The 25,422-nt window shown below is 40.4% G+C and overlaps 1 protein-coding gene across 3 annotated transcripts in view; it reads left to right on the top strand.

The window, feature by feature from the left end:
* Window positions 1-25,422, top strand: part of ACYP2 (acylphosphatase 2) — a 146,672-nt gene that overhangs the window by 58,494 nt on the left and 62,756 nt on the right. For all 3 annotated transcript variants that reach the window (XM_042440061.1, XM_042440052.1, XM_042440043.1), the window contains exon 3: window positions 3,056-3,165. In XM_042440061.1, coding sequence (XP_042295995.1) covers window positions 3,056-3,165 — 110 coding nt within the window. The remainder of the gene's footprint in view (window positions 1-3,055; window positions 3,166-25,422) is intronic.

Here is a 25,422-nt window from a genome sequence, read left to right as displayed (position 1 = left end):
TGGACTTGAGTATGGGATGAACAAAAGTCAACCAATCATTGTGAATGACACACCCACTGGCTATAATAATTGCCAGTTTTGGTAATGTAACGTGTGGGGAGTTGTGGAGTATTGGTAGAGTGTAGAGATATTGTGGATTGTTGGGCATATAGAGATAGTAACTGTATATAGTAGAATAAAGTAGATCTTTTATCTAAGACTACTGAGTTTTGTTGGTGTCTTGAATGAAGATACAAGAACCAGCAGAATCCTGATGGAGTTTAGAGACATCTGAAGAAGAAGTGAGAAGGCTTGGAGAAGTTTGTCAGGGTCTTCAGCCTATTCTCAGAAATCTCTGCTGCTTTGGGAGAAAGCAATAACCACTGACCAAAGCTGGTCAGCTCAGCTTCATTAACAAGGTGGTGAGTTACAGCCTGAGGTGAAGAGCAACAACTCCCATCATCCCTGACATTACTCACTTTCCTGTTTGATAGAAACTGCAAAGCTGTGATTAAGAACAAGTCAAGGTTATGAACATTTAAGATTGTGGTTTAATATGCTTCTTGCTATGAGCCTGATAGCCATAGTTTCCCAGTTTGGCTGCAGTGGGAAATTCTAGTTAACTGAAGACCCCCTGTTTTGTCTTAGTGTACTGGGAAGGGACAGAACACAAGAGCAAAAGGCTCATATATGTTGGGTTATTAAGGTGTGATAGTCTCCATGGGCATGTCTATGGTATATCAGCTCCCCATATCACATGGCAGGTTCTTTTTGAAACAGACAAGTTTCAGAGTAGTTAATGATAAATAATAGAGTATGGAAAATTGTGATGTTTTTGTATGAAATATTTTTGTAATTTTAGTGTAAACATATTGCTTCATATGTTATAGAGCTAATTTACTGTGGAAGTTTTAAAGGGTTTTAATTATTTTTTGTAATTTGATGGCTATAACCTGTATTTGGTTGTCATGAATAAACTGTATGTATGATAAATAAGAGTATAGGCTACCATCATTGAAAGCCAATTCTCAAACATTCCATTGGCGTTGCAATACAGTGCAAATATTCCAGTGCCTAAAGTAGCGCTTTCAATTCCATCTACATATAGTTCTCTCATAGCAGTTTCATAATAAAAGAAATATACTTGGAATAATCCTAATATAAGACCTAGTTTTTACAAATGAGAACCTCTCAATCAACCATATTGTGGTAAGAATTTTGTTAGACTGACTTGGATTGGATTAATTACCCAACAGCTCTTGCTTTACAGCCATTTGCTGAATCAGACAGGTCATTATAGCCATCTGGGTTTTGCAGATTATTACCAGAACTTTATCCCAGACTTTGCAAAGCTTGCTGCACCCTTAATGGACCTCCTACATAGCAAAACTCCATTGTGCTGGGATGTATCTGCTCAATAAGTTTACGAGAAATTAAAGGAACTTTTTACATCTGAACCAGTTTTGCAACACCCAAACTCCTAGACCCTCTTTATCATAAAAATCGACGCCTCTAATAATGGCCATTGGGGCAGTGCTTCTCCAGTCCCTGATGTCATGTACTCATCTTCTTCCCTGTGCCTACTACTCAGGAAAGCTGAAGCCAATTGAACCCAACTATACTATTTGGAAAAAAGAACAATCAAGGCAATCAAAGCAGTGTTTGAAGTATAGAGACACCTACTAGATGGGGCCACATACCTGATTGAAGTCCATATGGATCACTGCAACCTCAAATACCTCCAGATGGCCTGGGAATTAAATCAGAGACAAATGCATTGGACTTTATTCTTTGCAAAGTACAATTTCATGCTCATCTATGTTCCGCACATTCAGAACCAGCAAGTTTACCAGAAAACGGGATTATGCCTCTCTGAAGGGCAAAGAGCCCCACTCTGCCCAGAAGACTTTGCTGCCATACATGTTCCCCCAATATGGCTGGATCAGATCTGGGACCAGCAAACCCATGATGTGTTTGTGTCGATGCATTCACAGGATGATGACTCCTGTATCACTTGTTGATTGGAGCATAGGACAAGCTAGCATAGCTAGTGGTGAGGGATTGTGGGGCTAAACTACAGCTGCTCCTTCGTCTAAATTCAAATTACGACATCAATAAGCAGAATACTCGTGGCGCCAACCCCTTAGGCAAAACCGAGTCATGTATCAAAATCTGAGGATATTTGCCTTGTCACAGATACAGTACATATGAAGCATTGCACTCTTAAGGGATGGTTCAATTATGTAGGGAAACTTGCACTTAGATTTCCTTTATTTTCCTTTGCTCCAGTATCTCTCATCCGACCTGAATCCCTGTGAAATGCACTGGAGGTTCTTTTAAGTCCCCGGTATAGATTGGTGATGGTTGGCACAGGATTCTACAGCACTAAGAAGGAATCTGTTCTGCCAGTGGTTTCTGTTCAAAGGACTGGATCATAGTACTGGAGCGGCTTCTGGCCACTTTGGGGGTGTACGTCATTTGAACACCACACCCTCAAAGCATCTGGAAGCCACCTTATTTAGCCCGTGCGTTTCAAGCCACAGTCTTTCAGATAATTTGGATGTACACAGGTCAAAACCAGCACTTTGAATTCTACCCCAAAAAACGACCAGTAGCCAATGAAGTTGTTTCGACATTCGTGCATATTATTTGTACTGTTATTGATATTCTTGCTGCTATACCAGATTTATCTATGTGTTGCTTCCCTCCCTGTTTTAACTGATGTTGGATATTTATTATTTCTGCTCACTGGTGTTTGATATTGCCATATTATTTATTGCCATTATTATTTATATTTTCATTTTTGTAAGCCAGTTTGAATACAGTTTTTAATAGAAAAGCATCCTACTTGTATTTGCAGTAAATAATACTGAATACAATAAAAAGTTGGCAGTTGCAGGAGAAATACTTTATTCTTCCCATGAATGCATGTACTGATTTGTGTGTCTTGTTTTGAGGAAAGGTGAGTGCATTCAATGTAATTGAGGCTGAGGTACTGAGGCTGAGTTATACCAGTGTGTATTTGGGTACTGAGTAAATTCTGTGGATCTTTTGTTTTGTTTGTTTTCCAAACTAGTACACAGAGGAGAAGGCTAGGAAAGTGGGAGTAGTTGGCTGGATTAGAAATTCCAGAGATGGGACGGTTACTGGCCAAGTTCAGGGCCCAGAAGACAAAGTAAATGAGATGTAAGTACACTGTTTCCTCAGTATGCACTGCTGGAAAGCTTCACTAATTTTCCAGGTTTGGTTAAAATGCTGCTGCAACTTAACAAACAGCAATTTTGTCAGGTTGTTTGGTAAGATTATACTGAAATCCTTAGTAGGTTTGCCTTTGTTCAAGGCTTAAATCAAAAGTGGTCAAAGATCAAACAACAGACTTCAAGTTTTTGTTTGTTTGTTTATTTTTGAGGGTCCAAAGCACCACCAGACCCCTTCCATAATTTGGGGGCAAGGAAATAACCAAAAATGTCCCCCATACCCTCTATTTTGCCATGTTTTTGGCTCTGGAACTATTTTTGGCACTGGAAACATTTATTTCCTTGTTACAATTCCAAAGGCTGGAACAACAACTTTCATATCCTGTAGAAAATGAGGGGGCTAGTTACTGACTAGTTTTTTTTAACATTTTAAAAAAATTGAGGAGGGTGGTGGCTCTCTATTGACCACATGGTTGCAGTACTCACCCCCAGCCACTGGCAGTTGCCCACCTCTGGCTTACATAAAACTCCACTGTGCTATATGTGCAAATGCCCCTATCCTAAAAATTGATACTTCTGGCTTCAGTTCTTGATGTGTGTGGCATAGATGCAAAGGAAAAGTTCTTTAAGAAGTGCATTTTCAGAGAACTTAAGAATCTTATCGTAATCATTCTTTCCTGATTCCTCAATTGCTTCCAGTTTCCTAAAGCATAGGAATTAAGGATCTGTACACAGGGTTGACTCAACCAGCAGGTAATCACATCAGACAGCAAATGTTTTGATGGCTCCCAAATATTCTCTTTGAACTCCATACTTGTTCCCTTTGCCATACATCTTTTCTAAGGCTCTTAAATTAGTCTCATGCTTTAGATATATTCGAGAATATTCTTCCATCACTGGTATTGAAGTAAGATTTCATTGCAAGTCCAGATGGCTTCTGTACATGGAATTAGGAGAGGGCACCATCTTGTTCTTTGCTTCAGGCAACAGAATATCTTGGGCCACTTCCTCTCTTTGCATGACCAGCCAATTTCCTACCATTGACATCTGCCCACAAAACAACATTCACATAAGAGGTGGGGCCTGATCAGAACATTGGCTGAGGACATCATAGGTAAGTGCATAAGAATTCAGATAAGATTGGAGTTGCAGACTGGACCCTGCCAGTTCCTCATGTCTGTCAAGTTCAATGTGTTGCTAGGCCCTCAATGTATTGATGTCTTGTGGACCAAAGCAGGAGCAGAAAAGAAGAATAGCACCATAATGTTTCAGTTTGATTCTTATAGCAAGTTATTGTACCCATTCTTCTGGTTGAAGCCCTAAGTAAAGCATGTTATCCTAAATATGTGAACATAGCTGCAGGATTAACAATATAATAATAAGCTGCTTGCATGCTGTTCATTGTTTAAACTTTTATTTTGCGCACAACAGGACAAAACAACACATAAAAGAAAAACAGCAGCAGAAAACAAAATGTAATTTGTAGAGTAATATTCTTTTCTGTTTCAGTAGGAGAGAAAGAATAGCAAAAACATTAGAATGAATCATTACCACTCATACTGTGTTTCTGAATTCCCAGATTTCATAGGCTTTTCTTAAGAAAGGAATACTCAGAGGGGATTTTCCTGTTTCTTCCTCTCAAATGCGGCCTATAGTGCCTGATATTTGTTGGTGGTCTTCCATCCAAGTACTAACCAGGGCCGACCCTGCTTAACTTTCAAGATGAGATGGAATCTCATGCCTTTAGGGTTACATGATAAAAAATACCAGGGGTTATAATAATATGTTTACTGCTTATATCTTTTTGGATGTAGACACTGCTGATATATATCTTTACAGAATTTCAAATGGTGTTTCAGAGGATAACATAAAGCATGTTTTGTATTTATAAATTAAATAAAAGTTAACCACATGTCTTCAACATTATCTAGATGTCTCTCTCCTTTCACATATTTTCATTAACTTGTCCATTTCCCCAGTAGTGTTGTTGTCCAAATTCTGTTTAGCCATTTGTGCTGTGTAAGTCCATTTAGAGTTTTTCATTGCTAAGCTGAGCTTGTCATATTTTGGCCATATCATGAGAAGAAAGGAGTAATGAGAAAAGACTGTAATGATTGGTAAAGTTGAAGGCAATACGAAAAGAGGAGGACCACATTCCAAATGGATAAATTCTATCATAGAAGCCACAGCTATGAATCTGCAAGAGCTACACAGGACAGTTGAGGACAGGGTTACTTGGAGGTCTCTCATTCATAGGGTCACCATAGGTAAAAGTTGACTTGAAGACTGTTAACAACAAATTTTTAAGCAATTCCACCACTGGCTGCAATAAGGAAAAATGCAATCACATTTTTATGCTTAGGTTTATTCTGTCCAGAGCGTATAGACAAAAGCAATAATTTTTTTTCAAGTTTCCACAGAATTCTCTTGGCAGATGTGCAGTCTAGTTTGTTGAATGTGGAAGAAAAGAAATGATGTGCTTTAATGTTTATCAGCCAGAATGTGTAGGTTAAAACTTCCCACAAAATTTAAATTAATTAGTTGTAACCAACATACTGGAGGCTTGCGTACCTTGAGGGTACCACATTCTGGCTTAGCTAAGGCAGAAGCTAAGTAAGGTGAGGCCTGGTTAGTATTTGGGTGGGAGACTGCCAAGAGGAATACCAAGCTATATTTCAAAAGATGATAGTGGTAAACCACCTCTTGAATATTCATTGCCTAAGAAAACCTTATGAAATGTATGGGGTAGCCACAAGTCAACAAGCAACCTAAAGGCATCTACACATACACAATCAACAAATGTGAAAAATCTGTTAGCACAGATGAATGAGAAAACTTTTGGAAGAATTATTGTGTGAATTATTCATTATATGAATATCCTTTCCTCCACACAGCTCAGGAGAACATAACATGGGATTTCTCTCACAATAACCATTCGAAGTAGTTTAGGCTAAAAGACAGTTTCATGGCTCGAGGGATTTTGCACCCAGAACTTTCAAATCTGCACTAGTTAACTGCCTGAATATGTTTGGATTGTGCAGTTGGCTGGACAATTACTTTTACTGTACAAAAAGATGTAGCTTTAAAATACATGACAGTGTAAATTAGGGATTAATTCCACCCATTTGTCTGCATGGAATGTTAAAGATTTGCCTTTGTTTGTCTTTGTTCTTCAACTAATAAAGATTAAATATTGTTGCACATTTGGGAAGAGTGTTGCCAAAGAGCTCATTCCCCCTGCACTGTTTATTGTGAGTGTTCATTCAAACCATGGAACACAAACCTACAAAAAAGAATTAAGCAGCTCTCTTGCCAGGTAATAATGCTGAAAGTTTGCTTGGATTTAAGACATAGTCAGTGTGTGCACTCTGTGTTTTAAAATGTTAAAATTCTGCATGAAGACAGTCTAGCCAATGGACCAAGGTAAGATCAATTTCTGCAAGTTGGATCAACAATGCAATTTGAAATATGTTTCCATAAATATTTTCCTCACTAGTTCTGTCATTTTCACTATAAAATACTGTATAACCCCCCTTGGCAGAATAATTATTTTTTTTCATTATTATATTTATTATTATATACAACCATAAAACCACATGTTCAACATACAGTTATATAAAAGAGATTATTCAGTACATAAACAATCTCGAAAGAAATATATTGTATACACTCTTCCTCAGTCCCCTTGGTACATGGTCTCAAATCTGAAATGGGACCAGAGATTGGAAAAGTTGCTTGTTTGGATTATACCTTTCAGAATCCTCCAGATAATGCTCTGTGGGATTTACTGGAGGATTCTGAAAGTTATAGTAAAACTAACATTTCCAAGCTCTGGGTGGAAAAGGAATTATTCTAGGCACTGAAACCCTAGTACTGATGATTGGAAATAGTATTCACTTATCCTGGCCTCCAAAGTTATTTCACAGGGCTTTGCCCACAGGATGCTTACCATAGTGAGTGATAGGAACCTGTGATTTTAGTTTTAAATTGATATTAAGAAGCTGGGTTTTGTACCCAGTTATCCATTCTTCATTTCTACAGATTCATGACATACACTGGATCCTGGGTATATACTTTCTTCATTTCTGAGGTGTAATTAAGTTCCTTAAGTCTAAGTACATGATAGAAATGGAATACTGTTCTTGTGGATTTTCTGCATCAGGTTGTACTAAATGTCCTTTGAAATACTTTCCAACACAACTCAGTTGCAAAATCTGATAGCTGAGGAAGCGGAACTAAGATGGAAATCCTTTTAATAATTCCCTACCATGGTCAGTGTTGTAGCTCCTGTGAATTATCCTGTTTTCTGTTTATTTATTTAGCTGCATTTCTCCCATAGTGGGGCCCATGGTGACTTACAGATCAAATTTGCTAAAAACTTCCTAATACAATTTTTAAAAAGTTAAAATCATTTGATTTAAACAATATAAAATTACGTTAAAAATGCAAAAGTCAAAAACAGATAAACACAGCATGTGCACCAGTAAGAAGTGTTCTTAAGAGTAATTACGTATTAAAAGCCTGTTTGAATAAAAATGCCTTTCCCTACCAGCAAAAGGAAAGCAGGGAGAGGGTCAGCCTAGCCTCTTGAGGAAGGGAGTTCTAGAGAGTGGGGGCTGCCACTGAGAAGGCTCTGTATCGTTTCCACATCAAGTGAGCTTATGATGGTGGCAGGAACAAGAGAACAGCTTCCCCTGAAGATCATAGACTTCTTGCAGGTTTGTATGGGGAGGAGTTTTTCAGATAGTTTGGACCTATGCCGTATAGGTCTTTACCAACACTTTGAATTGTGCCTAGAAATGAACCAGTAGCCAGTGAAGCTGATTTAACAAGGAAGGTATATTAATTTCAGTGTACACTTGTTTGCATGAAAGTGGAAGTACTTAATGGAAAAAAGTCATTGTATATTTTAACGTAGTAACCAATAATGCTAGCCTTTTTACAGAGGTTTCCTACTACTGTTCAGGGCACTTTGGAAATATCCTAGTTGCCCTTAAAACAATCCCATAAATTCAGTATTATTCATATTTAAGGCTGATCAGTAATTAATAGGTCCTAGAGAAAATTGAGCCTGAACTCTCCCTAGAAGAGAGTTCTAAATGACTAAACTGAGGCTATTGTACTTAGAACATACCATGAGATGATATGCCTCCATTAAACAAGATAATGTTCGATAAAGTTGAAGGCAGTAGGAAGATAGGGAGACCGCAATACAGGTGGATTGACTCACTCTAGGAAACGGGAGCCCTGAGTTTCCAAGACCTGGGCAAGGCTGTTAATAGTACAGTGTCTTAGAGGTCTTTCATTCATTGGGTCACCGTGATTTGAACCTGATTTGACAGCAGTTAACAAAGAGAGATCTGAGGCCAAAAGAGTGGGTTCATTTCAGAGTCCCATTCCTTGATAGGCAGCACCAAACTGGTAAGGGTTGTAGGTTAACACTAACTCAGGGCCTTTACCTCAAGTAAGACAGGCAGAATCAGAAAGCAGTAAATGGGGCAAAAGCTGAAACAGTCTTATCAGAGAGAGAGTTCTACCATAAGTAGTGTGAGGCGGCTTTGAAGTCCAGGGTCTAAGCAGGGGTAGGAAAAGAACAGCCTCTGGACCCCAAATTTATGCCCCCCACCAGTATCTCAAAGATCTAGAGATAATTTTGGTATGATTTCATCTGAAAACAGCACAAAAGCCATCCAAATGTGCAAAAAACAACCACTCCTGCTAAGTGCTGTCAAATCAGGTTCAACCCATAGATGAAAGACCTCTGAGACAGCGTGCTACTAACAGCTTTGTAAAACTCGGGGCTCCAACCCTCAATTTCCATGACTTCAGTTTGGGATTTTGGGAAATACATGAAGAAAAATTGGTATTTTGATATACTGTTTTTTTAGGGGGGGAGGATTGTGGCCCATCCGGGGGGGGGGAATAGACCCCTCTACAGTTGCCAAGCCCTGGTCTAAGCCATCAGGTTCCAAACAAAAAGAGGGAGGAAGATTCCAGGAAGCAAAGGACACAGAGTCTAAGGTCAAGGACCAGCAGATGAGTCATAGCAAGGTTTCAGGCTACATAGATTAGCAGGTAGGGAGTTTGCAGGAGATGTGGTTTCCAACAGCTGTGTTGGACTGAGTGTGGCTTATATTGCTGAGCTACTGAAGCTCCCACTCAGTAGCATGCACACACAGGTTTTCCCTACTCCTGAGAAAGTCCCTACTCAAGGAGTTCTTCCTTCCAGTTTATCCCTTCATCTGAAACAGCCTGCGCTTTCTACTGTGCACTGCTCTTGTGGACTAGGAGGAGGCCCAACTTCTTCAGACCCCAGAGTTGAACTATATTTCTTCCCCTCTGCAGTTTCTAGACTCCCTGCGGATCCTGTGTTTTCAAGGACAGTCAGCGCCTTGCAATTCTCTGTTCCCGAGGGCTCAATTTTCTCTTTACTAGATGAGTCCTCTCCTCTGTTGGGACCGTGACTCCTCATCCCTTGTGAATTCATGCAAAAGTGAAATTTCAACCATTTCATACCTTAGCCCCTATGCTGTGCTACCTCATTCACTGTAGACATGTAGATTTTGTGCATTGTAGATATTTTGAGTGCATGTTTATAATATGAAAGAAAGACATAAACTTTGAAAGTAAGCATAATTGCTTTCCTTCTACTACTACCCATGAGTGTATGTTCTAAAAATACTGTGATCTCGGGCAACTTGTGACTCTCCAGATATCATGGGACTCCAGTTCCTGTCAGGTGCAGCCAGCGTAGCTAATGGTGAAGAGTGATGGGAGCTGTAGCCTAGTGAGAACTGAAGCACCATAAATTCCCCATCCTTGCTGATATCACTCCCTGTAATAGCAAAGCCAGGTGCATAGAAATGTAGGAAGCTCTTTATACCAGATTAGATCTCTGATCCTTCTAGACTGGCTTCACCCACTGTAGCTAGCATAGCCCTTTACAGTTTTGTACAGGAGATATTGGGGATTAACCCTGGGATTTTTGACATGTGTGGATGGTCTGCTACTGAACTAGAGCTAGAGGCAGCCTCTGTTCTGAGCAAGGGATCTTTGTCTCCCAAGTGGTAAAAAAGGGCCTCTTCCTCAGTCTTTAATAATTCCATTCTGATAGCACCTGGTCAATAGCCTCAAAAAATCCACTGGAAAAGGAAAATGGGAAACTGGAGCATGGCATGAATGCTGGAACTTGTTTATTGGATATAATGTCCTGGACAAGGGCCTGATTGTTGAGGACAGTGGTTCCCAAACTTTGGTCCTCCAGACGTTTTGGACTTCAGATAGCTTGACTGTGGGCCAAGCTGGCTGAGGCTTCTGAGAACTTAAGTTCAAAACATCTGGAGGACTACTGTTTGGGAACCACTGGTATATGACAACCCCTGAACAAGAACAATATTTGCCAGGATACACTGCAACATTTTGCCACAGGTGAGCTTGCATTTATTAAAGATAGGAACTTATGGCCATGTGCCAAGATAGCAGCACATGGCTCTGAATGACGGTAAAAGGGTGGAATCTTGTTAGTCTACTGTTGGAGAGGAAGGAAACACAGCCCAAAGTAATGTTGGGGAAACAGAACACAATGCATCAAAGAAGCTCTAATTTCTATTCTGTAAGCCTGATTAGAGGCAATTACTTTGGTAGAAAAGCTATGTTTCTGCCAAGAATGCTGATGATTTTGTGTAATGTAATTTTGCCTTTAATTTATGTGCTCTTCTGCTCTCAGCGGAAGATTTTTGTCAGGACATACACAAATACAGCCAGGGAATATAATATGGCAAACCATCCAGGTCTTCTGGAAAAGACTAAAACTTCATATTTTCTAACCCTTACAGCTTCAGAAATAAGTTCAAAAGGTGTAGAAATATTGCTTCTAGCATGGAAGCAACAAATTGCAGCAAGCGTAGTTACCTGTCATGGGTTAATTTTCTCTTTTCTTTTTGGCAATGAGGTCATAAAGTTACACTTCAAAAGCAACTTAAGGGCGAAGAATAATGGTTTTAGATTTAACAAGTTAAAAACCCCAGAGCATTTTAAGTGGATTTTTAATGCTGTTCTCTAATTGTAAGGATTCCTTCACCCTGATAATTTAAAAAATGAAATAAAAATAACAGACAATGGACAGTTCAGGAAGTTACTTAATAAGCAGTATAATAGGGACCCCAGAATGGGGCAAGCCTCCTAACGTTAGGCTGGACGGGGGATAAGCCCCTTGAATGACTGGCAAAATTATACAAACAAGATATCTATATATTTGAGCCACTTTAGGAACTATCTATATAGCATGTGTACTAAAGTACCAGGTACAAAAGAGATTAACTCAGCCATTGCAGCTGAGCCCCCCCAGGTGTAATGAAGGCTTTATACCATCTGTTCCATGCACACTTACTTGGAATTAAACTACAATGCATAAAATAGGGACTTATGAGTAATGACAACATATTATTAGAGGAGAAAGGATTAACACGGTAATGTACAATGGGACTCAAATACTTTTTCAAAGTTGCTTTCTGAGGTCTGCCTTTAACTTCCCTACCACTAGTGCTTTCTTTCCAATTTGAGCTTGGCAGTTTGAACTCAAGGGGACCATTTTGGCTGCAGCATTGTTATGTGCCTTTCAAGTTGGGTCAGACTTAACAACAGCAACTTCTCAAAGAGTTTCCTGGGCAAGATTTGTTCAAAAGATGTTTGCTGTTGCCCTCTTCTTAGGCTGAGAGAGTGTGACTTGCTCAAGAAAGTCCAGTGGGTTTCCATGGCTGAGCAGGGATTTGAACCATGGTCTTCTGGAATCCCAGTCTAACACTCAAAACACCACACTCTGCTAACAAGGCATACTCTATTGCTTTCCTCTGAAATATAGCTTACAAGATCTGATATTCTTTGATGGTCTCCCGCCCAACTGCTAACCTTGTTAGCTTCCAAGATCAGACAGGATCTGATGCCTTCAGAGTATTTAGACCTGCTTAATAGTCCTAGGGACCAAGCAGTGGTTTGTGTGTTACGCTATGACTGTGGAGAATAGGGTTTGAATCCCCACTCAGCCATGAAACTATTAGGTGACCTTGGGCAAGTCACAGTTTCTCAGCCTCAGAGAATAGCAATGGCAAATTCCCTCTAAAGAAACTTGCCAAGAAAACCCATGATAGGTTCACTTTACAGTAGCTATAAATCAGAAATATGTTGAAGGCACGCAATAACAAATCAGGGCCTAGCATCTATGCTTACCAGAGCAGTGGGTTCCAGTGGGTACAAGAGAAGAGATTCCAGCTCAACATTAGGAAGAACTTCCTGATAACTGTTCGTCAGTGAAACACACTCCCTTGGATGTTTTTAAATAGAGACTGGATAGCCATCTGTCAGGGGTGCTTTGATTGTGTGTTCCTGCATGGCAGGGAATTTGACTGGATGGCCCTTGAGGTCTCTTCCATCTCTCTGATTCCCAAAGGAAGCAGTAGCTGTCTTGGGAGAGGATGGCTCTGACTGAAATTTGGAGTTTGGAAGGTAAGGAAAGACAGGGACTTTTATCCAGCTTGATGGAGTTTTATGGTGCCTCAACCTGTTTGACAATCTATTTTGGTTTAATGTTACAGGAGTCCTGTTCTATATACAATCTGACAACCCTATGTAGGAATGATGCCAGTGTCAGCACCAACTAGGCCTCCAGGGGAGAGGATTCCACAACTACAGTACCACAACTAAGAAGGCCCTCTTCCATGTCTGTGCACAATACCTTTCCATTTCAGAACATAGGATGGCCCCTTTAGCAGACTTCAGTCCAAGGACCAGGCATACCTAGGGAGAGGCATTCCTTCCAGCATCAAGGTCTCAAGCTGTTTAGGGCATTAAATATAATCACAAGCACGTTGAATTCAGATCAGAAACATATTGGCAATTCTTTCAAATCACTGTTGCATGATTTGTACTATACCATGTTCCAGTAAGTGATCTAGCTGTTGTCTTTTGCTCCAGCTACACCTTCCAAGTTATCTTGAAAGTTAGCCTCACATGCAGAGCACATTACAGTAGTCTAACCAGGAAGAGATACCAGTGCATGAACTACTGTGGTCAAGTCATCCCTGTCCAGAAAAGACACCAGATGGTGAATCAGTCAAAGCTGACCACAAACACTAAGCCATTTTGGGCTCCAGCAATAGAGATGGATCTGAGAGTACATCAAAACTATGTTCAGCGTGCTTGTCCCAATCACATACTTGCCATCCGCAGATTTGAGCAAGCTGCATTGACTTTAATGGCTGTGCAGTCATAGGAGAGCAGCCACATGTACAAACACCACCATTGAAAACCACAGGACTTGAAGTCCTGCGGGTTTTGCCATCTCTCTGTGTGTGTAGGGGGGCAGTGATGGTCCAGAATGGAACCCCTATAGATAGGAAGGGCCCACTGTACCTGCTGATGCTGCAACGCAATTCCTAGATCTGTGATCATCAGTCCACAGCTTCTCTGTCTTAACAGCTTCAGTTCACTGGTTTTTCATCCAGCCCATGACAGCATCCAGGCACTAGTCCAACACCTGCACAACCCCAGCTGACTGTGATGACAAGGAGAAGTAGAGCTAAATGTCACCAGCACATTGAATCCCAAAATTCCCAATGATCTCACCAGGTAGCTTCATATAAAGATTAAAGATGGAACCATACATCATCCTACAGCTTAATATGCATTGGGCTGAATAAGAATCCTGCAGCGCTACTCTCTGGAACCAGCCCAGTACATATCAGCAGAACAATGCCTACTGCTGCCATCCTACAAAGTCCGCCAGTAGGATACCATGATCAGTTTTATCAAAAGCCATTGAGAAATCCAGGAAAGTCAACAGAGTTGTACTCTCACTATTTTTCATCAAATATATAGTCAGAGCAACTAAGGCTTTGGTGTCATATTGTGGTTCAAATCTAGGAGCCAAGGTTGTACATCCTTAGTTCCTGCGTATCATATCCCAAAGGCAGAATTAATTATGTTAATAAGCAACTCAACTGAAGTGTGGTACCACCCACAAGAATCTTACTTTTCCTGATTGGTTATGACCTTCAGTCTCAAACATTGGATTTTAGGTTTAGAGCCCGTGGTAGAATTAAAAAATACAGCCGCATTAGTCTGTAGAATCGGTATGTAGAGAGATCTTTTGGCACATTTGAAACTAACTGAAAGAAAGAAGTTGGCAGCATAATCTTTTGGAGACTTCAGTCTACAACCATCATTAAAACCGGACTTGCTACTTCATTTCCATACCCAAAAGATTTTGAATTTGAATTGACATTCTCACATACCAATGATATATATGTTTGTCCATAGCTTCCATTCCACCAAAGGCATCTGAAGAAGTAGAAGTCTATGAAAGCTCACACTGCCAACTTCTTTCATTCAGTGTCAAAGGTGCTACAAGATCTCTCTACAGTTCTTGACCATGTTAGCTTGGGGATGGTGATGGAATGGAGGAGAGTTATAGTTCAAAATCAACTTTTCTAGGTTCTCTAGTCACAGCAATAAACACCTGAGTGACTGGACACTATGATACCATGACTGTGCTCTGTAATTATGTGCTACTAGCACATACATTCAATGAGCGTGGATGCCATTGAAACAGCATATTGGCAGGCTTGGAGGAGCCTCAAGGCATGCTAGAGTACTAAACATTTTCGGGGGGGGGGGGGGGATCTATAAATGCAAATTCTCCACTCCCTGTGTGCAGCTGAAAAAGAATTTAGCATTCTCAGAAGCCATAGAATATGGAAAGGGGTGGAATTGAGATGGTTGTTAAATGAAGTATTGTGGAATGGAGTATTGTGCAAAGGGCATGGCAGGCAGGCAAGCAGGTATCCTGATTGAGAGGGTTTCATTTGGCACCACAACACTTTATTGCACTCATAAAAAACCAAAAAACAATGGCACCAAAATGAAGTGCTAACAATTAATGAAGTACTTATGGGATCTATTATTCCCAGAATTCTGGGAGATTTGGACTTTTTTCTCTTTAATGGAGCTTTCCCAAGCTCAGCCAAAAAAGCACAGCCTTGGCTCTGATAGGAATATAGAGCCCTGCATCTTTGTTTCAAAGTACTTCTCTGTTTATTTCAGTCAAAAAAGAAGCCCAGCACACTAGCGTTTTATTAAAAATGGACTTGCCTGTGCCATTAAAATATATGTGTCCCTATACTGGGAGAAAGGCGGGATATAAGAAAATAAAATAATAATAATAAATTGAGAGTCTGTTAGGCATGCAGTAACTCAACATGCACATTGCAACACTTGCTGGCCTCAGGACTGGATGCCTGATTCTAGAATTAAATATAAGCTCTCCTTGTTCAAACAACACATTTATGAACAATTAGTTTTGATGAAGAACATTAATTAGTCTATTAGCTATGGTGCACTCTTTCTTTCTCTCACACCCATATCTCTCTGTGTACATTACACATTCAAGCTATATTGAAATAAACACAGCTTAATTTTGTAAAATGCTTCTGTATAAGCTTGATTGAACTATTGGGTCTGAGATGTGTGTGGGTATAATCAGACCCAATAGTTTAATCAAGCTTATATAGGAATTTTACAAAATTAATCTATAGCTTGAATGTGTAAAATATTCCCTGTAAAGGTTGACCAAACTATTAGATCTGTTGATTTTAATTTTTAAAACACTTGACTAATGATCTCTAGGTGGAGCTGTTTGATGGAGAATGGCTACTTGTGAGCTGCATGGCTCACTGAATGATCATCTATTTTTAGCCATGTTCTGAGATAATCTCTCCCCATACAGTGTGGTTCTTCCCCCCCCCCCCCTACTGTTTTTTGGAGTCTCTTTCTGTTATGACATCTGAGATACACAAAAGATTCTTGTGTTTACATATTAGCATCCCTGTATATTGCAACCTCTTTCTGGTGTCCATTGGCTGCTAAGAAGAAAACAGGGTTAATATCGCCACAGCGGAAACAGTGTGGTCAACAACCCAACATCCATGGCCTCATTCCCACTACATAATAAACTGGTTTGCAAGTGGATATGAACCAGTTTAAATGGCCCTTGTTCACACTTGCGCCGATTCCCTGATACGGTTTGTGAAGGAGGCCCAAGTTCTAAACCCATTTAAAGCACTTCTTCTGGATCCGCTGAATTACCTATGTCTTTTGTAATGAATCGATTCAGTGCTAGTATGAATGAGCTGCGGATCTGAATTGGTTCCCTGTGGCGCAGTCAGCCCTGTGACATGACTCCATGTTGAATTGATTCATTGAGGAATATGAACGCAAAGTGGATTAAATTGAAACGTGTAAGGTTTGGTCACTGCTTGAATAGTGTGAATGTCTATTTGGTGCTAAATCACTTCATCAGTTCGACTAAAAACCGGTTTATTGTGTAGTGGGAATGAAGCCCATGTTTTGCAGTTCCCTGGTTTCCTGAAATAGGAAGTTGGAGAAGAGTCTTTTATGCAGTGGGGAGAGAGTACTGAAGAGTCATATTGCAAAAATACTATCTGTATTATTCACAGATAAATAACACAGTCAATGAGGTTGTAGCAAACAAGCAGAAAGAATGATAGGGCTGTTTTTATAAAGGAGCCTGCACATCCATTCACCTCAAAGAAAGACAACAGAGGACATCTGGGTGTTGCTGGGTTACAGTTCCCATCATCCCTCACTGGCTATTCTGGCTAAGGAATATGATGGGAATTGAAGTGGAACTTTTGAACCCTTTAAGATTCGTGATCTTGATAGTACAGTGGTACCTCGGGATACGAAATACCCAGGTTACGAAATTTTCGGGATACGAAAAAATCCCATAGGGAATTATTGTTTCGGGTTACGAATGTTTTTTCGGGTTACGAAAAAACTTTTGGTGCTTTTTTCGGCTTTTTCGCACGGAATCGCGGCTTTTCCCCATTAGCGCCTATGGCAATTCGGCTTACGAAGGCTTTTCGGGTTACGAAAGCGGCCGCGTTACGAATTAATTTCGTAACCCGAGGCACCACTGTACTGTAGATTGAACTCAGTAGATTGTTTAACAACAGAATTTCAGCGGACTTTAGCTTGGAAGCCCAGGGTTACACACGAAACAAGCAATCGCCCTATTGCCATTAAGGCCTCCGAAGGCAATCTCTTGAGCTATTAGAAATGCTTGGATCTCTAGCAGATAGCTATTACTTGTATTTGTAAAAATCAACATTAATATTTTTTTAATTCACTGCTTCAAAAATGTATAGTGCAAAAATGGGATTAAAAGCCGCTAATGCTTTTTTAAAAAAGGGACATAAATCCCTCTTCTTGGAGTTGCACTTTATGATCTTTAGAGGTTTCCCCCCCTTTAAATTGAAGCTGTTGCAGTTGTTGCTATAGTAACCTGCAGTGATAGGGCAGGCATTCCTTTTTTGGTGTGAATTTTGTTCACGTTTACTTTGCAGCATAATTCTCATTGACAACACAGGAGGCAAGGAGGAGCTCAGCGGAGGTGGAAGTAAATTTATCCCCCAGGATAGGGACAAAAAATGTACATTTAGAGACAGTTTTAAAAAGATTGCTCCTCTGCAATTGCCAGACACTAAGAGAAATAAATGTATTCCTAAAGATTATGATGCCAATGGAAAATATGACTGGTACTGGCAATTGGGAAATATTACATTTCAGCTTAATTAAAGTCATTGGGATTTTCACCAACAGTTTTGTGTAGGATAGGCAACTGACCAGAACAAATGATGTTGTCTGAATTATTGTTATTATTATTTTTGCTGTGGTGGGAGCTTGATCTGCAAAGAAAGCAGGAAATATTTATACATACAGGTAAGCATTGTCTTGCTAATGTCTACAAAGTATATTGATGCAAAAGGCATAAGAGTAGCATTTAGTACAAAAATTGGATACTCTCCCATGTTTTGCCCTAATGTACTGGCTCCCTAAGAAATGCAATAGGTTACAAAATGGAGTTGCCTCATCTTCTACCACTTTTAGTGCTTGCTGTTGAGCAGGGTTGGAAGGCTCTAGATGAATTTTCTATTCATTAATCAGCTTCTGTTTCCTAGTAGCAGTGGAGAGCTTTGGCTTAAATCCAATTGCTAGTCCTAACTATAGTAAGGTTAGTGTTGCCAGATTTTCAAAACAGCAATAAGGAGCAGTTGAAATTCATGATCCACACAGTTGACCATCAGGGGACATAGATTTTTGTGGGTTTTTTGGGCTATGTGGCTGTCTTCTAGAAGAGTTTATTCCTGATGTTTTGTCATCACCTGTAGCTGGCATCTTCTCTGAAGATGCCCGAAAACCCCACAAAAATTTATGGATGCCAGCCATGAAAGCCTTTGACTTCACATCAGGGGACATATCTACATGGGCCATTTGCGGTGGTTTCCAACCACCCATGTATTGCCCTGTCCACACAGGGCAAGACCAAAAGCCCACTTTGACTGCAGACTGTCTACATGTAGGAAGGGCAGCCCCACAGCGAATCTGGGCCATCCCTCCCTCATTACACTTTTTGAAAACATACCTTTTGCTCTTGATCTTCCCATAAATATAAATATTTAAAAAATTATAAATTGATTCCGTTGTGTGACAGCCCTCATCATTATTCTACTATGATAGGGTTGCAAAATTTCTACTTGTCCATTTTGGATATCTCATTCTCTTCTGTTCTAGTGACTACAGATCTCCTTCACAAAATGGCTTGAAAAGAAGATAGTTCTTTAATTAGACAATGGGTATTTCTATCACTGTTATGCCTTCATTAATCTAATAATAATAATAATAATAATAATAATAATAATTTATATCCCATCTCTCTATCAATGACAATCGAGGCGTCTTACAAATTAAAATTATATATAATCCCATGTCCCAACATCCCACCCTCCCCTAAAACATCTGTTAAACAGCCATACATTAAAATCATTAAAATGCATTAAAATAGCAAATCACATGAATAGGCATAGCGAGTTCAGAGGGGTTGTAAATTCAGATTGGTGGGCGGGTTTTCTATTCAGGAAAGGCCTGCCAGAAGAGATCCGTTTTGACAGCCTTTTTGAAGCTGTCTAAAATGGTAATATGACGGTTCTCCTCTGGCAAGCCTTTCCATAATCTGGGAGTGGTTGACAAAAAGGCCCTGAGGGTGGTTGCAGTCAGCCTAGTTTTTATAGGCTGCAATAGTTTCCTCTCAGAGGACCTGAGTGTGCAGGGTGGCTTATATGGAAGGAGGTGGTCCTGCAGATAGGTTAGACACAAGCCATTTAGGGCTTTAAAGGTCATGACCAACACTTTGTACTGTGCCCGGAAACCAATGGGCAGCTACCAAATCTACCAAAAGCATGGAAAATTAGGGCAGTTTAAAATAGTGTCTGCACATTTTGCCTCATATCTCACATTCTACAACTTCTAGACACATGCCTTTTCCAGGAAAGGTGGGAATGTGATTACAACTCATCTGCCAGAGAAAAGGCACCTGCTCCACTGCCCTCCCTTGATGCTCATGCAGCCTCCTCATATGGAAACTCTTTCTTTTTACTGGTGTATTACACCAACTCTCAAGGCAAACCAGTGGCCAATATTGGTTTCCTCCTCTCAGGAATTTCCTACAAGTACAGACACCCCTCCTAACTCGCAGATTTAAGATCCGCGACCTTGAATATCCATGGAGGAGCAACCTCCGCTGTTTTCAATGATGCACACGGCCAGGCTGTGCACACAGGGGGCGCATCCCATTCAAGCCTATGGGGCCTGAATATACGCAAGCCTCCATTTTCTCAGGGGGCTCTGAAAAGGATCCCCTGCAAAAATGGAGACCAACTGTATTCTATTGTTGTTCTCCCTGCAGACTGACTCATGCTTCCATGCTGAAGATTCCAGATTAAATCTCTGGAATTTTCAGTCAAATATAACAAGGGCCAGGTGACGTTTTGCCCAAGAACCTCTTCCCATCAAATTCAATACAGCTGTCCCTCCACATCCACAGATTCTGCATCTATGGATTCAGCCATCTACCACTTGAAAATACCACTTGCAAAAAGCAAACCTTGATTTTGCCATTTTATACAAGGGACACCATTTTACTAGGTCAGTGTATATAATGGGACTTGAACATCCATTATTTTGGTGTCCATGGGGAGGTCCTCGAGCCAAATCCCAACAGATACCTAGGGCCTGGTCTACTGGGCTTAGATGGACAAATACTCTGACTTCTGTTATAAAGTATTTGCTGTGTTTGTTTTTTTATAAAACATCATTTGATCTTGTTTGCACTAAATTCTGTGACCATTACACGTATTTTATATGCTGGAAATTTAAAGTAATTAACACATCTCATGATTCTCTTCACTTCACGGGCACCAATTCCCACAGAGCTGCTATCCCTCATTTGTATCAATGTGACAAATTCTTTATGCCATCTGAAGGCTTAATACAACCTTTTAATTGAGATTTGCAGAATGCTGTCTTCCAGAAGCTGAATCATGACATTTTCTTGGCTCTTAAAGGTCATTTTGCATGGAAATGTGATGAGCTAGTTGGCAAGTGTACACCAACCTCTTCTCCCTTGAGCTTTTTCTGGTGCATTAATAGCAATAGTGTACATTGTATAGACCTCTATAAACCTGTTCCAGAGCCCATATGGTAGAGTCCAAATTATTGAGCCAGAAGTCATGCTGTTAATTTCTATTGGTGACAGAAATACAGTGGTACCCCGGGTTACGAAATTAATTCGTTCCGCGGTTAATTTCGTAACCCGAAATACCTTCGTAAGCCGAATTCCCATAGGCGCTAATGGAAAAATAGCTCTCTGCTGCCCTCCGGTGGCGGAAAATAGCGCCGCGGTTTTTTCGTAACCCGAAGAAACCTTCGTAAGCCGAAGCAATAAATCCCTATGGGATTTTTTCGTATCCCGAAAAATTCGTAACCCGGCGCATTCGTATCCCGGGGTACCACTGTAAAAGTTTCGCTGTTATTGCACAGAAGACTGGTTTGCTGAATTGAAGGGTACTGATACTCTATCTTAACTCCTATACTTTTCAGCATCTATATGGAAACCACTGGGGGGAAAGTCATCCATACGTTTGGGGTGAGGCACTGCCATCCCAGTGCTGGAAAAGACCCACAAGTTGATTTTTATTTTGTTATGTAAACTATCATATGTACTAGTGAACGCCAAATAGGTTGAGGAACCATTCACTGAACTTTTCCTTGAACACTGCATTTGGTGGTCTCTATGTAGACTTGTCCACAGCTGCACGGTATGTGGTAAACTCCTGCGGCTGTGAGAGGGTCTCTTCTGTCCTTTGCTTAATGCAGCATTTACTAGATTTTCTTGGTTGGTTTATAGATCATGTGGAGGTTGTGTTTTCTCACCAGTTTCCTTATTCTGTCTGTGACTTCTTTGATATATGGTAAAAAATACCTCCCCTTTGGGTGGTTGTTTGTCTTCACTCCTCTGGGTTTTTCTTGGTCTGGCACTCTTCTGACATCTGAGCTGGAATAACCAGTAGCCTGTAGAGCCCGCTCTAGGTGCTTCGATTCAACTTCCAAGAAGTGGGGATCACAGATCCTTTTTGCCCAGTCTACCAGTGTTTTTATTGTGCTTCTTTTTTGTCCTGGGTGATGGTTGGCATTCTTATCTGTGTGTGCAGGTTTTCTGTGTACTGCATGGCCCGTCTGCTGGTTTGGTTTGCGGATAACTAGGACATCCAAGAATGGCAATGTTCCTTCTTTTTCTTTTCCATAGTGAATTGGATGTTTGGGTGGATGTTGTTCAGATGGTTCAAAAACACAGTCAGATCTTCTTCTCTGTGGCTTCAGGTGGTGAAAGTGTTGCCCATATATTGGAATCATGTTGTGGGCTTTTTGGTACTATTTCCAGGGTTTACTTTTCAAAGTGTTCCATGTAAAATTTTGCTATCATAGGGCTCAGAGAGCTTCCCATTGCTACCCCAGCTCTCTGCTTGTACAATTCATTGTCCCACTGAAAGTAGCTTGCGGTGAGGCAATGTTCGAACAGGGCTGTGATATCTTCTGGGGAAATGTGTCAAATGAGTGCCATGGTGTCCATTGTGGGGACTTTGGTGAACAAGGAGACCACATCAAAACTGATTAGTATGTCTCTGGGTTTGAGTTTAAGGTTGTTGAAGGGTTATCATTCTTGAGATCATTTTATTTGACCAGGTGTCTTGATGTTCTGGTCTATTCAAGACAGTATGGGTACAGTAGTATTTCTCTTTAAATAGTCTTTTCTTTACATAATCTTAACAGATCCAATATCTTCTGCAGGCAATGTTGACACAAATGGTGCCTGGAATAGCTGTTCTGTGGGAAGAAAAGCTTTAATGAGATTTTTTGTAACTGGTTGCTATGGTTTGATTAAAGTAGGTGGTTGCTCAAATTATGCACTCCACTGTTGCTTTTTGAATGGCAGCAAAAGAGAAATTAGCTTCTGAATCAGATATTTATCTTGAAACTGATTTCAAAACTATCACCTTACAACTGTGACCATGTGAATACTTCTATCTGTGCTAAAACAACAACAACACCTAGGTCCCCATCTCAGGTTGCTACATAATTTATTCCATAAAACATGAAAATGCTTAAATTGATGCATTAAGCTTGCAGCCTTTTGCATTTGTATTGACAAGTAAGATCCAATAAATTTATTAGATTTCACTTCCCAATAAAAATGCAGAGGAACAGGATGAGGGGTTGATGTTGAGCACCCAATAAAGGAGATCTTAGGCAAAACGCCTTATAACCTTTCTGTCCAGATCAATGAATGCAATAGTACCACTATGCTATCTTTTGGTGAAACTTCACTTCAACAAGCTGCAGTGTATCCAAAAAAGAGAGACCGATGGTACATCTACATTATTTTTTTTAAAAATGCAGTTTGACACCACTTTAAATATAATGGCTCCAGCCTACAGAATCCTGGGATTTGTAAGTTAGTGAGGCACAGCATTCTTTGGAAGAGAAGGCTAAAGAACTTGTAAAACTACAAATCCCAGGATTCTATAGGATGGTACTACAGCACTTAAAGTGGTGTCAAAATGCATTATTTCCACAGTATAGATGCACCCTGGGAGTCAGTGTGGTGTAGTGGTTTGAGAGTCGGAGTATGACTCTGGAAGACCAGAGTTTGAATCTTTGCTCAGCCATGGAAACCCACTGGGTGACCTTGGCCGAGTCACTCACACTCAGCCCCAGAAAACTCTGTGATAGATTTGCCTTACAGTTGCCATAAGTCAGAAACAACTTGAAGGCAATATATATTATTATTATTAATATATGTGCCCTATAATAGTAGTTAAACAAATAATTTACATTTGAGATCTTTAAAAATTTGCTTCACATTTAGATAAGGGTTTTGTAAGTGAGTTAGAAAGTTAAACCATAAAGGCACCAGATTCTGACTGATCTTGGAAGCTAAGCAGGGTCAACCCTGGGTAGTACCTGGGTGAGAGATTTACCAACAAATATCAGGTGCTGTAGGCTCTATTTTAGAAGAAGGCAATGGCAAACCACCTCTGAGTATTCCTTGACTAAGAAAACTCTGTGAAATTCACAGATGACTTGAAGGCGCATGTGTATACACACAAGAAAACCATAAAGGTTCTAGAAACCAAATTCGATGGGGAATGGTTGAGGGAATGGGGTATGTTTGGCCTGATAAAGAGAAAATTAAGGTATGGTAGCGATTCTGAAATATCTGAAGGACTGTCACATGGAAGATAGAGCAAACTTTTTTGCTATTCAGATGATAGGACCTGAACTGATGGATTCAATTAAAAAAAAAAAAACCTAACCACATAGTCCATGATATACCGGGAATAAATTCCTAGCAGTAGAAATTGTTAGACAGTAGAGAGGATTACTTCAGAAGTTGGTTTATCATCTTTCATTAGACGTATTTAAACAAAGGATTGGAGGCCATCTCTCAAAGTGCTTTAGTTGCAGATTCCTACATTGGCATGTAGATGGACAAAATTTTGTTGGTATTCATTCCAATAGTTTATGATTCTGTAAAATGAGGGAGGAGAGAATAAATCTTCATTATAAAAGAAAAACAATGAGAAGAAACCAGTGATTAGTGGCCTAAATATAGTTGATGGTCCCAGCTAGAGTAGACCAGTTGAATTACCTACCCTCCAACATTTCACAGATAAAATGTGTGGCCAAGGAACACCAGAATGTGGTCAAGATAACAAAAGTTATTAATGAGGAAGAACAGATGAGCTAGATGAGTCTGTAGCAGTTTGCTTTTGCCTGAGCCTACTGGGAAGAGCATGATCCCACCTTGCCTCTCCTTCCCCGATTGCTGAGTCAACTAAGTATAAATCATTTTTGCACATCAGTTCATAGCAACTGAAGTAAGCTGAGGACAGTGGGAGGAAAGTTGTAGGAGGAGTGAGAAACTGAGGCATTTTAAAAACAGCTAAAAAGTGGGACAACAGAGGATTAATCTGGACTATCCCTGCCAAACCAGTACACTTGGAATGTATGGAAATAACAGGAAGCTGGCAAGTCAACATTGTTCAGTTTCCATCAATTTGTTGTATCTACTGTAGTTGGGATCTAATAACTGCATCTAAGTCAAAGATCGCCATTGCTTTTGGAAACAAGCTGACCAAATTAAAAGAAAATTCATAATTAGGTTTCCCACCATAGTGAACGGGAAGCAGTAAAAATGGGAGTAGTTGAGGAAATTACAAATTAAGTTGCAGTGGAGCTTTTCCTGGACATTATTTTTACCAGATATCACCCCTAAAAATAGAGGTAGGGGACAGACATATTTTAGCCAAAAAGTGTAAGAGGAAATGAAACAGTTCTACTTTTGGGCGCGGTACAGACTGCCCCAAAGGGGTGGCCTGGACCCTCCCCTTTTCTCACCGGATTGGGGCCAGCACAGCCTCACCAGCAGTCCTGCGGCCCCAATCTGCTGTTTTTCCAGACCACAGAGAAATGGTAAAATCCCACTTCTCCATGGCATGGAAACGGGGTATCCTTGGGACACACCAGGAGCCATGAGGAGAAAGAGGCAGCCCCTTTCTCCTCAGAATTGTTCCCGCAGCCGTGTGGTTGCTGCGGGAACGATCCGCTCCCAAAAAAGACCTCTGTTTTGGAGCTTTTTTCCACGCCCTTCGAAAGGTAGCAGCATGGAGATGTCACATGCGCACTGCGCTGTTTGGACGCAGCGGGTGCATGACATCGTCGTCACGTGCCCCATGTGGACAGCACTGTACAACAATGGCGCTGTCCACACAAACTA

The sequence above is a fragment of the Sceloporus undulatus genome, chromosome 1 (genome assembly GCF_019175285.1).
Source record: "Sceloporus undulatus isolate JIND9_A2432 ecotype Alabama chromosome 1, SceUnd_v1.1, whole genome shotgun sequence".
Classification (NCBI taxonomy): domain Eukaryota; kingdom Metazoa; phylum Chordata; class Lepidosauria; order Squamata; family Phrynosomatidae; genus Sceloporus; species Sceloporus undulatus.
The sequence above is the reverse complement of the archived record's forward strand: the minus strand, read 5'-3'. Positions and strand labels throughout refer to the sequence as shown.